Source organism: Canis lupus, chromosome 5 (assembly GCF_048164855.1).
Source record: "Canis lupus baileyi chromosome 5, mCanLup2.hap1, whole genome shotgun sequence".
NCBI classification, from domain to species: domain Eukaryota; kingdom Metazoa; phylum Chordata; class Mammalia; order Carnivora; family Canidae; genus Canis; species Canis lupus.
The window spans coordinates 5,871,735-5,887,298 of record NC_132842.1 but is presented as its reverse complement, the minus strand read 5'-3'; the positions used below and the strand labels follow the sequence as shown (position 1 = coordinate 5,887,298).

General features: G+C 37.5%; 1 protein-coding gene across 5 annotated transcripts in view; it reads left to right on the top strand.

The window, feature by feature from the left end:
• The window catches only part of MYO3A (myosin IIIA), a 245,594-nt gene that overhangs the window by 125,118 nt on the left and 104,912 nt on the right, over window positions 1–15,564 (top strand). For all 5 annotated transcript variants that reach the window (XR_012030791.1, XM_072825306.1, XM_072825307.1 and 2 more), the window contains 2 exons: window positions 2,893–2,991; window positions 3,080–3,194. Coding sequence is in view for 4 of the 5 variants with exons in the window: in XM_072825306.1 (XP_072681407.1) it covers window positions 2,893–2,991; window positions 3,080–3,194 (214 nt within the window). In the remaining variant the exon portion in view is untranslated. The remainder of the gene's footprint in view (window positions 1–2,892; window positions 2,992–3,079; window positions 3,195–15,564) is intronic.

Here is a 15,564-nt window from a genome sequence, read left to right as displayed (position 1 = left end):
TTTTTTTTTTTTTAATGCTTTTGGTTTTGTTGATTTTTCTCTACTGATTTCTGGCTTCTAATTTCATTGATTTCTGCTCTATTTCATATTATTTCTTTTCTTCTCCTTGCTTTGGATTTAATTTGCTCATTTTCTAGTTTTCTAAAAAAAACTTGGATTGGTTTTAGAGCTTCGTTTTAATATAGTCATTCAAGGCTATAAATTTCCCTCTAAACACTACTTTCACTATATCCCACAAATTTTGGTAAGTTATGATTTCATTCTCATCTAGTTTAAAATATTTTAAAATTTCTTTTAATATTTATCTTTTGACTCATGTGTTACTTAGAACTGCATTGTTTAAACTTCACATATTTTGAAATTTTCTAGTTATCTTTCTGTTACTGATTTCTAATTTTATTCCATTAGTGTTTAAGAGCAGAAATTATATGTCAGTTATTTTTAATTTGTTAAGGTGTGTTTTGTGGCCTAAGATGTGGTCTCTCCTGGTGGATGTTCCATATGATCTTAAGAAGAATGTGAATTCTGCTATTTTGGGAGGATTTAGTCTAGAGGGTGTCAGTTATATCCAATTTATTGATATTGTTATGTTCAACTGTGTCCTTACTGATTTTCTACCTGCTGGATCTGTCCATTTCTGAGAGACATGTGTTGAAGTTCCCAGCTATAATAGCAGATTCTTCTAGTTCTCTTTGCAGTTCTATCAGTTTTTGCCTCACATAGTTTCATGCTCCTACTGTTATGCCCATAAAAATTAAGGATTATCATGTCTCTTGGAGAATTGAACCCTTTATCATTATGTAAATACATTTCTTAATCCCTGATAACTTCCTTGAAGTCTGCTCTATATGAAATTAATATAGTTGTTCCTGCTTTCTTTTTCTTTTTTTTTATGATTTTACTTATTTATTCATGAGAGACACAGAGAGAGAGGCAGAGACATAGGCAGGAGAAGCTGGCTCCCCCTCGGGGAGCCTGATGCAAGACTCAATCCCGGGACCTTGGGATTACCACCTGAGCCAAAGACAGACACTCAACCACTGAGCCACCCAGGTGCCCCTTCTGCTTTCTTTTGGTTAGTGTTAGCATGGCATATTTTTCTTTATCCATTTATTTTTTAAAATTTATTCATGAAAGACACACAGAGAGAGAGAGAGGCAGAGACACAGGCAGAGGGAGAAGCAGGCTCCATGCAGGAGCCCGATGTGGGACTCGATCCCTGGTCTCCAGGATCACGCCCTCGGCCAAAGGCAGACGCTAAACCGCTGAGCCACCCAGGGATCCCTTATCCATTTATTTTTAATCAATATGTGTCTCTATATTTAAAGTGAGTTTCTTGCAGACAACATAAGTAGAGATCTTGTTTTTTAAATCTTTCTGACAATTTTTGTCTTTTAATTGGTGTAATTAGACCACTGATATTCAAAGTGATTACTGATACATTTGGATTAATATCTGTATTTGTTACTGTTTTCTAATTGTTGCCCATGTTCTTTCTTCCTATTTTGGTCTCCCCCTCTTTTTGTGGTTTTATTTTATTTTATTATTATTATTATTATTATTATTTTTTAAAGATTTTATTTATTTATTCATGATAGTCACAGAGAGAGAGAGAGGCTCAGAGACACAGGCAGAGGGAGAAGCAGGCTCCGTGCACCGGGAGCCCGACGTGGGATTCGATCCCGGGTCTCCAGGATCGCGCCCTGGGCCAAAGGCAGGCGCCAAACCGCTGCGCCACCCAGGGATCCCTCTTTTTGTGGTTTTAATTGAGCTTTCTCTATAATTCCACTTTCCCTCCTTTCTTAGCATATTTCAGTGATAATTCTTTTTTCACTTTCTTAATGGTTGCCTTAGAGTTTTCAATGCATGTTTACTACTAATCTACCTTCAAATAACACTATAGTCAGCACTTTATTTTTTTTTTTTAATTTTTTTATTTATTTATGATAGTCACACAGAGAGAGAGAGAGAGGCATAGACATAGGCAGAGGGAGAAGCAGGCTCCATGCACTGGGAGCCCGACGTGGGATTCGATCCCAGGTCTCCAGGATCGCGCCCTGGGCCAAAGGCAGGCGCTAAACCGCTGCGCCACCCAGGGATCCCTAGTCAGCACTTTATAATAACAAAATAACCCTAATTTCACTCTCCAGTTCCTTGTATCATTGCTATTGTTGATTTGATCACATATAAGCATACACAGCATATATAAACATGTATATTTATTACATGTATTCATAAGCATACATTGTTGCTATTACCCCCTTATTTGATTTATTGCAGAATCTGGGGAATGTTGTTTATACATGGGCTACAGAGAAAGATTTCTCATGCAAGAGAGAAAACTGAGCCCCTGAAAGGCAGTTAACAAGGTGGTTAAAGATTCAGGCTTCAGAGTTACACAGCCCTGGTTTAAAACCAGTTTAGCCATCAACTGTGACCCGAGGGGAGAATGGTACCACCTCTAAGCCTTGGAATCCTATGAGTAACTAGAGTGTCAGTGGCAGGTAAATGAGATAATATAGCACTTCTGACCATCTGGTGTATCATCATAAAAATGTTTCTTTTTCTCTCTGCTCCCACTGGCATGTAAAACCCAAGAGTTTAGAGTTGTTGACTGTTTTACTCTTGCTACATTTCCAGTATCTAGAACAATGCCTGGTCATCACTCACAAATGTGCATTGAATGATTCATATAAAGTGCTGAGCAGTGTCTGGAATTTAATGACAGTGGTTGTTGAAAATAATAACAACAATAAAAAGCCAAAGTCCAGTACTCTGGGAGCCCCACGGTAGCACTCATAGTTGTTGTTCTGATAATTATATTGCCAGGTAATTTTAACAATTAGTAAATATCCTTACTAATCATCTTATGAAAATATCTTATTTTTTCAGCGGAGAAAAAAATTTTCATATTTTTTACTACATCTATGCTGGATTAGCTGAAAAGAAGAAACTAGCCCATTACAGATTGCCTGAAAATAAGCCTCCCAGGTAACCTGGCAGATGGTACTTTTATAAGTAATATTTTCACTTTCCATTGAACTTTAGATTTTGACCCATCTTTTCCTATTTTTTTCAGATACCTACAAAATGACCACCTCAGAACAGTACAGGACATGATGAATAATAGTTTTTATAAATCCCAATATGAATTAATTGAGCAATGTTTCAAAGTCATAGGTTTTACAATGGAGGTAAGTATGAAAGACATTTGAACCTCTTTAGGAAGTATCTTTTTGTCATTACTAATGGTAAGAATTGGCATTTATTGAGTGATTAATCTATGCCCGGTGTCGTGCCAAGTGTTTTATGTGAATTATCCTTTTAATTACTGAAACAACCTTATGAAGTAACAAGAATATTTACTATTTACTAGAATGTTACAATATTTATACAAAAAGAAACAGTGGTCTTGACATATAATTGAATTTGGTTTTGTTCTTATCCTTTCACTTATATTTGCATCTCCCACATATATTTAACATTTTACATAAATGCATAAATGGGAGCATATGACATTGTTTCTTAGTGCAGTCTTTTTTTAGTGCAGTTTTTTAATACAGCTTTATTAAGATGTCATTTACATACCATACAAGTCAGCCATGTTAAGTGTACATTTTAATGACTTTTAGTTTATTCCCAGAGTTGTGCATCCATCACCATAATCATTTTTAGAATATCTTCATGCTCTAAGGTGTCACCCTCAAAAGAAACATGCTAGCAATTAGTAGGAGTTCCTCTTCATTCCTACCCAATCTCTGCTTTCTATCACCATAGGTCTTTTTATTCTGGACAGTTCCATGAACAGAGTGATGCAATGTGTCATCCTTTGTGGCTGGCTTCTCTCCTTCCACATACTAATGTTTTCATATTGTAGCATCTATCAGTACTTTAGTACTTTTCATTGTTGAATAGTATTTCATTTTGTGGATATACCTCATGTTATTTATCCATTCATCAGTTGGTAGACATTTGGGTTGTTTCCATTTGGCGGCTATTATGAATAATGCTGCTATGAATATTCATGTATAATTTTTTTGCGTGGACATAAGTGTTCATTTCTCCTTGATATATAACTAGGAGCAGAACTACTGGATCATTGGGTAACACTGTTTAACCTTTTGAGGAACTCCTAGACTGTTTTCCAAAGTACCTGCACTGTTTTACACACATTTAACCAGCAGTGTATGTAGGTTCCAATTTCTCCATATCTTCCCCAACCCTTAATCCCTTAATGTCATCTGTCTTTTTTATGAGAGCCATCCTAGTGTGTAAATGTATCTCACTGTGGTTTTGATTTGTGTTTCCCTAATGGCTTATGACCTTAAACTTCTTTATATATACTTAATGGTCATCTATATATCTTTTTTGAAGAAATATCTATTTACATCCTTTACCTTTTTTAAAAAATGGGGGTTGTGTTTCATTATTGAGTTGAAAGAATTATTTATGTTGTAAATACAAATCCCTTACCAGATACATTATTTGCAAAAATCTTCTCCCATTTATTCTTTTTCCTTTCTTGAGTGTCCTTTGAATTGTACACATTTTTAATTTTTATGATGTCTGATTTACCTCTTTTTTATTTTGTTGCTTGTGATTTTGGTGTCAGATAAGAAACTCTTGTCTAATCCAAAGTCACAGAGATTTATGCCTTAGTTTTCTTCAAAGAGTTGTATAGTTTTCACTCTTACATATAGATCGCTGTTCCTCTTTGAGTTAATTTTTACCTCTGAGGTAGCTTCTTTTGCTCATAGAAAACACAACCACAACCACTTGTTACAGACTCTTCCATCCCCATTGATTGGTTTTGGCCTCCTTGTTGAAAATTGGTTGACCATAAATGTATAAATGTAGAGATTTATTTCTGAACTCTCAATTCTATTATAATGACTTCTCTGTGTTTATGCTAGTACCATGTTGTCTTGATTACTGTGGCTTTGTAATATGTTTTGAAATTGGTCAGTATGATTCCTCCAACTTTGTTCTTCTTTTGCAAAATTGTTTTGGGTCTCTGGAATTTCTATGCGAATTTGAGGATAAGCTTCTCACTTTCCAGTGCAGGCTTTTGAAACTTTCCCATTTCACTCCTTCCATCGATATCTGCTCTCTTTCTCTTTCCCCAGCAAGTGGATGTTAACAACTCAGTATATATACTCCATTATTTCCTATTTGTCTCCCTGCTCATAAAACGCTCTCTGTAGACACAGCATACACATGTGTACACATACACGTACATGTACACAACTCTGAGAGGGATGGTCATTGTTTTATTAATATGGCATTATATTAATATGCCATATTTATTAATATGGCATTATATGCTTTATAATATGGCATTATTTATTAATATGGCATTATATTACACACACTTTTCTATGCCTGGTTTCTCTCACTCGGCGATACCCTGCAGAAATCCCTTCAAGTCATCTAGTCATCTAGCACTAAACCATTTCTCTTAAAGGCAACATAGTATCCCATGGTATGTACCACCATAATTTATTCTGCTATTCAGATTGAGGAGGCATACAATTCTTAATGTTTCCAGATCTTTGTCATTCTGAGCAAAGCCAAAATATGCCTTTATTTCCTGATGCTTTTATTTCTATGGAAATATCCCTAGTGGTGAGATTGCTGGGTCAAAGGGTGTGTGTATTTTAAATTTGAATATGAATTGCAACACTGCCTTCTAACAACTATGAAACACTTCATATTTCCACCCAGCAATGTGTAAGTACCCACCCCATCACCCTCTCTGCCATGTGTTGTAGTTTTTAAAATATTTGTTAATCTATGGGTATAAGTACCTCATTTTGAGTTTTCATATCCCTGATTAATAGTGAATCTGAATATCTTTCCATTTGTTTGCTGGCTACTTAAGTTTGTTTTTTTTTTTATGAATAGCATATTTATGTATGTTGCCCTTTTTATTGAGCCATTTCTGTTTTATGTCAATCTGTAAGTTCTCATTGAACATTATAGACATATTTTTTATCGTTTGTATTATAAATAGATTTTTAGTTGTATGGCTTGTCCATGACATACTTACTTTTTTTTTAAAGATATGTATTTATTTATTTATATGGGGGAGTGTGTGCACCCAAGCGGGGAGGGGGGCAAAGGGAGAGGGAGAAAGAGAATCACAAGCAGACTCTGCACTGCTCAACACAGGGCTCGATCTCACAACCCTGATCAGGATCATGTCCTGAGCTGAAACCAAGAGTCAGATCTTAACTGACTGAGCCACCTGGGCACCCCTGTGACATACTTACTTTTTATCATATCTTTTATCATATAAAAATGGCGTTTTAATTTTCGTATATTCAGACAAGTTTAATAATATCTGGGTTCTAGTCTTGGTTTGAAAATTCTCCCCTTTGTCTGAATTATACATGTAGTCTCCTAGATTTTTTTAAAAGTTTTAAAAACTATATTTAATGTATTAATTTATTTAATCCATTTCTAATTTATTTTTTACATAATGCCAAATGGGGCATCATTTTAATTTTCTTCCCTATGGAGAGCCAGTCATGCCTCACTTCAAGACTATACCCTTTGCCTACTGGATTGACTTCTTATATATTAAAGTCTTATATAGCATGGAATCTCTTTCTGAGTCTCTGTTTTATCCACCAGTCTATGTTTCTGTCTCGCTATCAATATTCTGTTGACTTGATTATGGTGGTTCGATACTATATTTTTAGAAAGGCATACCTACCAAGAAAGGCATGTTTCAGTTTCTTCTTTTCAATACCTGCCTTAGCTATTGTCTGGCATTTGTTTTTCCATATAAACTTTAAGATCAACCTATTTGATTCTCAAACCCCCAGCTGAAATTCTAAGGAGAATTATATTAAATTTATATATTAACTTTTGGGGCATTGTCATTTTTATGATGTTATTTATGTCTTCTCATTCCAGATCATGACATGCTTTTCCATTTGTTTAGATGTTGCTTTGGTTTCTAACAATTTACAGTCTTATTTATCTGGAACTTAAGCTTTATTTTTAGTTTTTTTTCTAACCAGGTCATGGTTTTTGGTGCCATTCTAAATATTTTTTTCTGCTAGTAGATTTTTGTAAATATATAATCTTGTCATCAGCAAAAAGAATAGTTTTATACTTCTTTCCTGTTATATATTTTATTCTTTTGTGTACTTAGAGCATCTAGGACTTAGAGTGTAAGTCAGTATTATTTACTAATGATTATAACTTGCCTCCTTCTCGCCTTTCTGATTTTAAATAAAATGGTTTTAGTGTTTTGCTCTTATTTCTGATAAAGAGCATTTATCACAATAATTTCCTTTTATTATTGCTTTGCATAGGGCAGTTATTAGGAATCCTGCAGAATTTTATCAAATGTCTTTTTATCATCAATTGACATAATCATATTTTTCTCTAGCAGCTTGTTGATATCACTTATTATGTTGATAGACTTCTGTAATATGTAAATGTCCTTACATTTCTGGAATAAATCTAATGTAATCAAATAGTACTTTTCTTTTGGCAGATTTCTGGATTCCATGTCTTGGTGTTTTATTTAGAATTTTTGCATCTATATATATAACAATGGAATTTATCTATTGTTTTCGTTTTCTTTTATATCTTTATCAGATTTGTATATTAAAGGCTTATCAGTGAACTTTTTAATCTTTTTTCTTTGCCTAGAAATGTTTAAATCAGAGGGGTGCTTGGGTGGCTCAGTCAGTGACTCTTGGTTTCATCTCAGGTCATGATCTCAGAGTCCTGGGATCCAGTCTTGCATCCAGCTCCACCACTCAGTACCACTGAGTCTGAGATTTTCTACCTCTTCCTCTCCTCTGTTCCTCCCCTACTCATGCACGCACACTTGTGCACATGGTCTCTCTCAAAAATAAATCTTTTTTAAAAAGTTTAAATCACAGTTAAAATTAGTTCTCAGTCTCTCTGTAGACATAAGACACCTGGAAACATACTTGGGTCCTATCCAGACCTGGATATAGGAATATCCAAGGAAGAGACATATTCATCTGGGAACTTTTATAAGCACCCCAACTTATTCCTATCATCTGAGAAGATTGGGCAACAGTGGTCTTTAAAAATTTGAGTTAAGAGAGGGGCGGGCAAGATGGCAGAAGAGTAGGGTCCCCAGGTCACCTGTCCCCACCAAATTATCTAGATAACCTTCAAAAAATCCTAAAAATCTACAAATTCGGCCTGAGATTTAAAGAGAGAACAGCTAGAATGCTACAGTGAGAAGAGTTCACGCTTCTATCAAGGTAGGAAGACGGGAAAAAAAGAAATAAAGAAACAAAAGGCATCCAAGGGGGAGTTAGAGCAGGATCCCAAGAGGGGCGGGGATGCCGTCAGGCTCCCAGGAACACTAACAGAGCACCTGCGCCCTGGGGAGAGTGCACCACACCCCGCAGCCGAGCTCCCTAAAGGACTGCAGCGCGCACGGCTGGACCCGGGAGCAGCTCGGAGGGGCTCGGCCGGTGGCTCTGCGGGGAGGGGCCTGCACGGCCAGGAGCGCGAATCCAACAGCGCAGGCCAGGAGCACAGCCCAGGATCTGGCCTCCCCCCGGGACAGGCAGAGGCCCAGAGGGCCCAGGACCGCAAGGACACTCCTGCCCCGAGCTGAGCAGATCAGCGGCCCCACCCCCATAGCATCCAGGCCCCTGCAGGCTGAGAGCTCTGTAGTTACTGCGGGAGCTGACTCTAGGGCTCCAGAGCTGGCCGCAGCCACTGGGGTTGTTCCTCCTGGGGCCTCACGGGGTAAACAACCCCCACTGAGCCTCACAGTGGCCTCATCAGATAAATAGGATAAACATCACTACTGAGCCCTGCACCAGGCAGGGGCTGAGCAGCTCCCCCAAGTGCTAACACCTAAAAATCAGCACAGCAGGCCCCTCCCCAAGAAGACCAGCTAGACGCACAGGGGAAAAACAATATTGACCAAGCAGCACTGGAAAGTTCCAGGAGAAGTCGAGGGATTTACAGTATATAGAATCAGAGGATACTCCCCCTTGGTTTTTTTGTTTTTTGTTTTTTGATTTCTGTTTGCTTCCCCCCCCCCCCGTTTTTTTCTTTTCTTTTCTTCTCTTTTTTTTTTCTTTTTTTTCTTTTCTTCTTTCTCTTCTCTCTTTTTCTCCTTTTCCCAATACAACTTGTTTTTGGCCACTCTACACTGAGCAAAATGACTAGAAGGAAAACCTCACCTCAAAAGAAAGAATCAGAAACAGTCCTCTCTCCCACAGAGTTACAAAATTTGGATTACAATTCAATGTCAGAAAGCCAATTCAGAACACTATTATAAAGCTACTGATGGCTCTAGAAAAAAGCATAAAGGACTCAAGAGACTTCATGACGGCAGAATTTAGAGCTAATCAGGCAGAAAATAAAAATCAATTAAATGAAAAAAATCAATTAAATGAGATGCAATCAAAACTAGACATCCTAATGACATAGAAGAGTGAGTGACATTGAAGAATGACATAGAAGACAAATGGATGGCAAAGAGGGAAACGGAGGAAAAAAGAGACAAACAAAAGATCATGAGGATAGATTAAGGGAAATAAGTGACAGCCTGAGGAAGAAAAATCTACGTTTAATTGGGGTTCCCGAGGGTGCCAAAAGTGACAGAGGTCCAGAATATAGAGGTTCAAATACATATTTGAACAAATCATAGCTGAAAACTTTCCTAATCTGGGAGAGGAAACAGGCATTCAGATCCATGAAATAGAGAGATCTCCCCCCTAAAATCAGTAAAAACTGTTCAACACCTTGATATTTAATAGTGAAGCTTGCAAATTCCAAAGATAAAGAGAAGATCCTTAAAGCAGCAAGAGACAAGAGATCCCTAACATATATGGGGAGAAATATCAGATTAACAGCAGACCTCTCCACAGAGACCTGGCAGGCCAGAAAGGGCTGGCAGGATATATTCAGGGTCCTAAATGAGAAAAACATGCAGCCAAGAATACTTTATCCAGCAAGGCTCTCATTCAGAATAGAAGGAGAGATAAAGACCTTCCAAGACAGGCAGGAACTGAGAGAATATGTGACCTCCAAACCAGCTCTGCAAGAAATTTTAAGGGGGACTCTTAAAATTCCCCTTTAAGAAGAAGTCCAATGAAACAATCCACAAAAAGAGGGACTGAATAGGTATCATGATGACACTAAACTCATATCTTTCAATAGTAACTCTGAACGTGAATGGGCTTAATGACCCCATCAAAAGCCGCAGGGTGTCAGACTGGATAAAAAAGCAGGACCCATCTATTTGCTGTCTACAAGAGACTCATTTTAGACAGAAGGACACCTACAGCCTGAAAATAAAAGGTTGGAGAACCATTTACCACTCGAATGGTCCTCAAAAGAAAGCAGGGGTAGCCATCCTTATATCAGATAAACTAAAATTTACCCCGAAGACTGCAGTGAGAGATGAAGAGGGACACTATCTCATACTTAAAGGATCTATCCAACAAGAGGACTTAACAATCCTCAATATATATGCCCCAAATGTGGGAGCTGCCAAATATATCAATCAATAACCAAAATTAAGACATACTTAGATAATAATACACTTGCTGACTTCAATCTAGCGCTTTCTACACTCGATAGATCTTCTAAGCACAACATCTCCAAAGAAACAAGAACTTTAAATGATACACTGGACCAGATGGATTTCACAGATATCTACAGAACTGTACATCCAAACGCAACTGAATACACATTCTTCTCAAGTGCACATGGAACTTTCTACAGAATAGACCACATACTGGGTCACAAATTGGGTCTGAACCGATACCAAAAGATTGGGATCGTCCCCTGCGTATTCTCAGATCATAATGCCTTGAAACTAGAACTAAATCACAAGAAGTTTGGAAGGACTTCAAACACGTGGAGATTAAGGACCATCCTGCTAAAAGATGAAAGGGCCAACCAGGAAATTAAGGAAGAATTAAAAAGATTCATGGAAACTAATGAGAATGAAGATACAACCATTCAAAACCTTTGGGATACAGCAAAAGCAGTCCTGAAGAGGAAATACATCGCAATACAAGCATCCATCCAAAAACTGGAAAGAATTCAAATACAAAAGCTAACCTTACACCTAAAGGAGCTAGAGAAAAAACAGCAAATAGATCCTACACCCAGCAGAAGAAGAGAGTTAATAAAGATTCGAGCAGAACTCAACGAAATCGAGACCAGAAGAACTGTGGAACAGATCAACAGAACCAGGAGTTGGTTCTTTGAAAGAATTAATAAGATAGATAAACCATTAGCCAGCCTTATTAAAAAAAAGAGAGAGAAGACTCAAATTAATAAAACCATGAATGATAAAGGAGAGATAACTACCAACACTAAGGAAATACAAACGATTTTAAAAACATATTATGAACAGCTATACGCCAATAAATTAGGCAATCTAGAAGAAATGGACATATTTCTGGAAAACCACAAACTACCAAAACCGAAACTGGATAAATAGAAAATCTGAAATGCCAGTAACCAGGGAGGAAATTGAAGCAGTCATCAAAAACCTCCCAAGACACAAAAGTCCAGGGCCAGATGGCTTCCCTGGAGAATTCTACCAAACGTTATAAGGAGAATTATAGACCAATATCCCTGATGAACATGGATGCAAAAATTCTCAACAAGATACTAGTCAATAGGATACAATAGTACATTAAGAAGATTATTCACCATTACCACGTAGGATTTATCCCTGGGATGCAAGGCTGGTTCAATACTCGTAAAACAATCAAGAAGATTATTCACCATGACCAAGTAGAATTTTTTCCCGGGATGCAAGGCTGGTTTAACACTCATAAAACAATAATGTGATTCATTATATCAACAAGAGAAAAAACAAGAACTATATGATCCTCTCAACAGATGCAGAGAAAGCATTTGACAAAATACAGCATCCATTCCTGATCAAAACTCTTCAGAGTGTAGGGATAGAGGGAACATTCCTCAACATCTTAAAAGCCATCTACGAAAAGCCCACAGCAAATATCATTCTCAATGGGGAAGCACTGGGAGCCTTTCCCCTAAGATCAGGAACAAGACAGGGATGTCCACTCTCACCACTGCTATTCAACATAGTACTGGAAGTCCTAGCCTCAGCAATCAGGCAACAAAAAGACATTAAAGGCATTCGAATTGGCAAAGAAGTCAAACTCTCCCTCTTCGCTCATGACATGATACTCTACATAGAAAACCCCAAAGCCTGCACCCCAAGATTGCTAGAACTCATACAGCAATTCAGCAGTGTGACAGGATACAAAATCAATGCCCAGAAGTCAGTGGCATTTCTATACACTAACAATGAGACTGAAGAAAGAGAAATTAAGGAGTCAATCCCATTTACAATTGCACCCAAAAGCATAAGATACCTAGGAATAAACCTAACCAAAGAGGTAAAGGATCAAAACCCTAAAAACTATAGAACACTTCTGAAAGAAATTGAGGAAGACACAAAGAGATGGGAAAATATTCCATGCTCATGGATTGGCAAAATTAATATTGTGAAAGTGTCAATGTTACCCAGGGCAATTTACACGTTTAATGCAATCCCTATCAAAATACCATGGACTTTCTTCAGAGAATTAGAACAAATTATTTTAAGATTTGTGTGGAATCAGAAAAGACCCCGAATAGCCAGGGGAATTTTTAAAAAGAAAACCATAGCTGGGGGCATCACAATGCCAGACTTCAGGTTGTACTACAAAGCTGTGGTCATCAAGACAGTGTGGTACTGGCACAAAAACAGACACATAGATCAATGGGACAGAATAGAGAATCCAGAAGTGGACCCTCAACTTTATGGTCAACTAATATTCGACAAAGGAGGAAAGACTATCCACTGGAAGTAAGACAGTCTCTTCAATAAATGGTGCTGGGAAAATTGGACATCCACATGCAGAAGAATGAAACTAGACCACTCTCTTGCACCATACACAAAGATAAACTCAAAATGGATGAAAGATCTGAATGTGAGACAAGATTCCATCAAAATCCTAGAGGAGAACACAGGCAACGCCCTTTTTGAACTCAGCCACAGTAACTTCTTGCAAGATACATCCACGAAGGCAAAAGAAACAAAAGCAAAAATGAACTATTGGGACTTCATCAAGATAAGAAGTTTTTGCACAGCAAAGGATACAGTCAACAAAACTAAAAGACAACCTACAGAATGGGAGAAGATATTTGCAAATGACGTATCAGATAAAGGGCTAGTTTCCGAGATTTATAAAGAACTTCTTAAACTCAACACCAAAGAAACAAACAATCCAATCATGAAATGGGCAAAAGACATGAAGAGAAATCTCACAGAGGAAGACATAGACATGGCCAACATGCACATGAGAAAATGCTCTGCATCACTTGCCATCAGGGAAATACAAATCAAAACCACAATGAGATACCACCTCACACCAGTGAGAATGGGGAAAATTAACAAGGCAGGAAACCACAAAAGTTGGAGAGGATGCGGAGAAAAGGGAACCCTCTTACACTGTTGGTGGGAATGTGAACTGGTGCAGCCACTCTGGAAAACTGTGTGGAGGTTCCTCAAAGGGTTAAAAATAGATCTGCCCTTTGACCCAGCAATTGCGCTGCTGGGGATTTACCCCAAAGATACAGATGCAGTGAAACGCCGGGACACCTGCTCCCCAACGTTTATAGCAGCAATGTCTAGAATAGCCAAACTGTGGAAGGAGCCTCGGTGTCCATCGACAGATGAATGGATAAAGAAGGTAAAGAATGGTCTATGTATACAATGGAATATTCCTCAGCCATTAGAAATGACAAATAACCACCATTTGCTTCGACGTGGATGGAACTGGAGGGTATTTGCTGAGTGAAATAAGTCAATCAGAGAAGGACAAACATTATATGGTATCATTCATTTGGGGAATATAAAAAATAGTGAAAGGGAATAAAGGGGAAAGGAGAAAAAATAAATGGGAAATATCAGAAAGGGAGACAGAACATGAGACTCCTAACTCTGGGAAACGAACTAGGGGTGGTGGAAGGGGAGGTTGGCGGGGGTTGGGGGTGACTGGGTGGCGGGCACTGAGCTGGGCACTTTACGGGATGAGCACTGGGTCTTATTCTGTATGTTAGCAAATTGAACTCCAATAAAAAATAAATTTATTAAAAAAAAAACTTTGAGTTAAGATTAAATAAAACTGAGCTGTGTGTGCCTCTGATCCTGGGCCTCTTTAAAATCACCTGATTCTTCTAGGATAATTACCTACTTAAATCTTTTGGTGGGGTAGCTGTCTGTATTTTCCTAAGAAATCATCATCATATCTGATACCAAAGATATGACCGATGCTTTTTTCTTATGCTTTTAATCTATTCTGGTTGTGTTCTCTTTCACATAAATACATATATATTTGGCCTTACTGTCTTAATCTCTAATTGGGCTTACAAGAATTTTTCAGTCTTAAAAACAAAAATAAAACAGCAGCTATTGGATATAGTTACCTATCCTGTAACTTTTTTCACTGTCTGTATTATTGATTTCCATGTTATTTTTATATTTTATTAATTTAGTCACTTAGAGTCTTTTGTTGGACTTTTTCTTAAGGAGAATACTTGGTTCTTCATACTTTTTAAAAAGATTTTTATTTATTTATTCATGAGAGATTCAGAGAGAGAGATAAGTAGAGACACAGGCAGAGGGAGAAGCAGGCTCCATGCAGGGAGCCCGATGTGGGACTCGATCCCGGGACTCCAGGATCACGCCCTGGGCCAAAAGCAGGCGGTAAACTGCTGAGCACCCAGGAATCCCCTCTTCATACCTATTTAATAATGGAGACATTTAGGGCTTAAGTCATAAAGATTTCTTTCATGCAGTGGATTGTATATTTTTAGTTTTTGTAACAAAGGGACTCCTAAAGGCTTTTCAAGAAGCTTTAGGTCTCTGCTTTTTTTTTTTTTTTTTTTAGGTCTCTGCTCTTAAGAGTTTATTATTTAGTGTGTTAAATTGATACTGGGGTAGAAGATATCACTTCACTCTGAATGTGAATCAGGGTTTTAGATGAACTCTTTCAGGAAGGTAATGTGCAGTTTGTTGAGTTTTAATTTCATTTTTATAAATGACACTCCTAATACGTTAAAAATTAATGTGTCTGTTTAAGAAGTTTACTGATATTCCTTGGGTTATCAGATCCCTACTAAGAGCTTGAGCTAAAAAAAAATACCCATAACTTTGGAAAATAATCTTCAGAAATTTATAAAATAATCTTAAGAAATTTGGAAAATTTTATCAGCAGGATATAAAATGTAGAGGTGCTGATAGAAGTGACATACAAAAGTCATTCAAACTATGTGCAGTGAAATTACTGAACTCATCATTTTATTTTATTTTATTTTTTTAATTTATTTTTTATTGGTGTTCAATTTACTAACATACAGAATAACACCCAGTGCCCGTCACCCATTCACTCCCACCCCCCGCCCTCCTCCCCTTCTACCACCCCTAGTTCGTTTCCCAGAGTTAGCAGTCTTTACGTTCTGTCTCCCTTTCTGATATTTCCCACACATTTCTTCTCCATTCCCTTATAT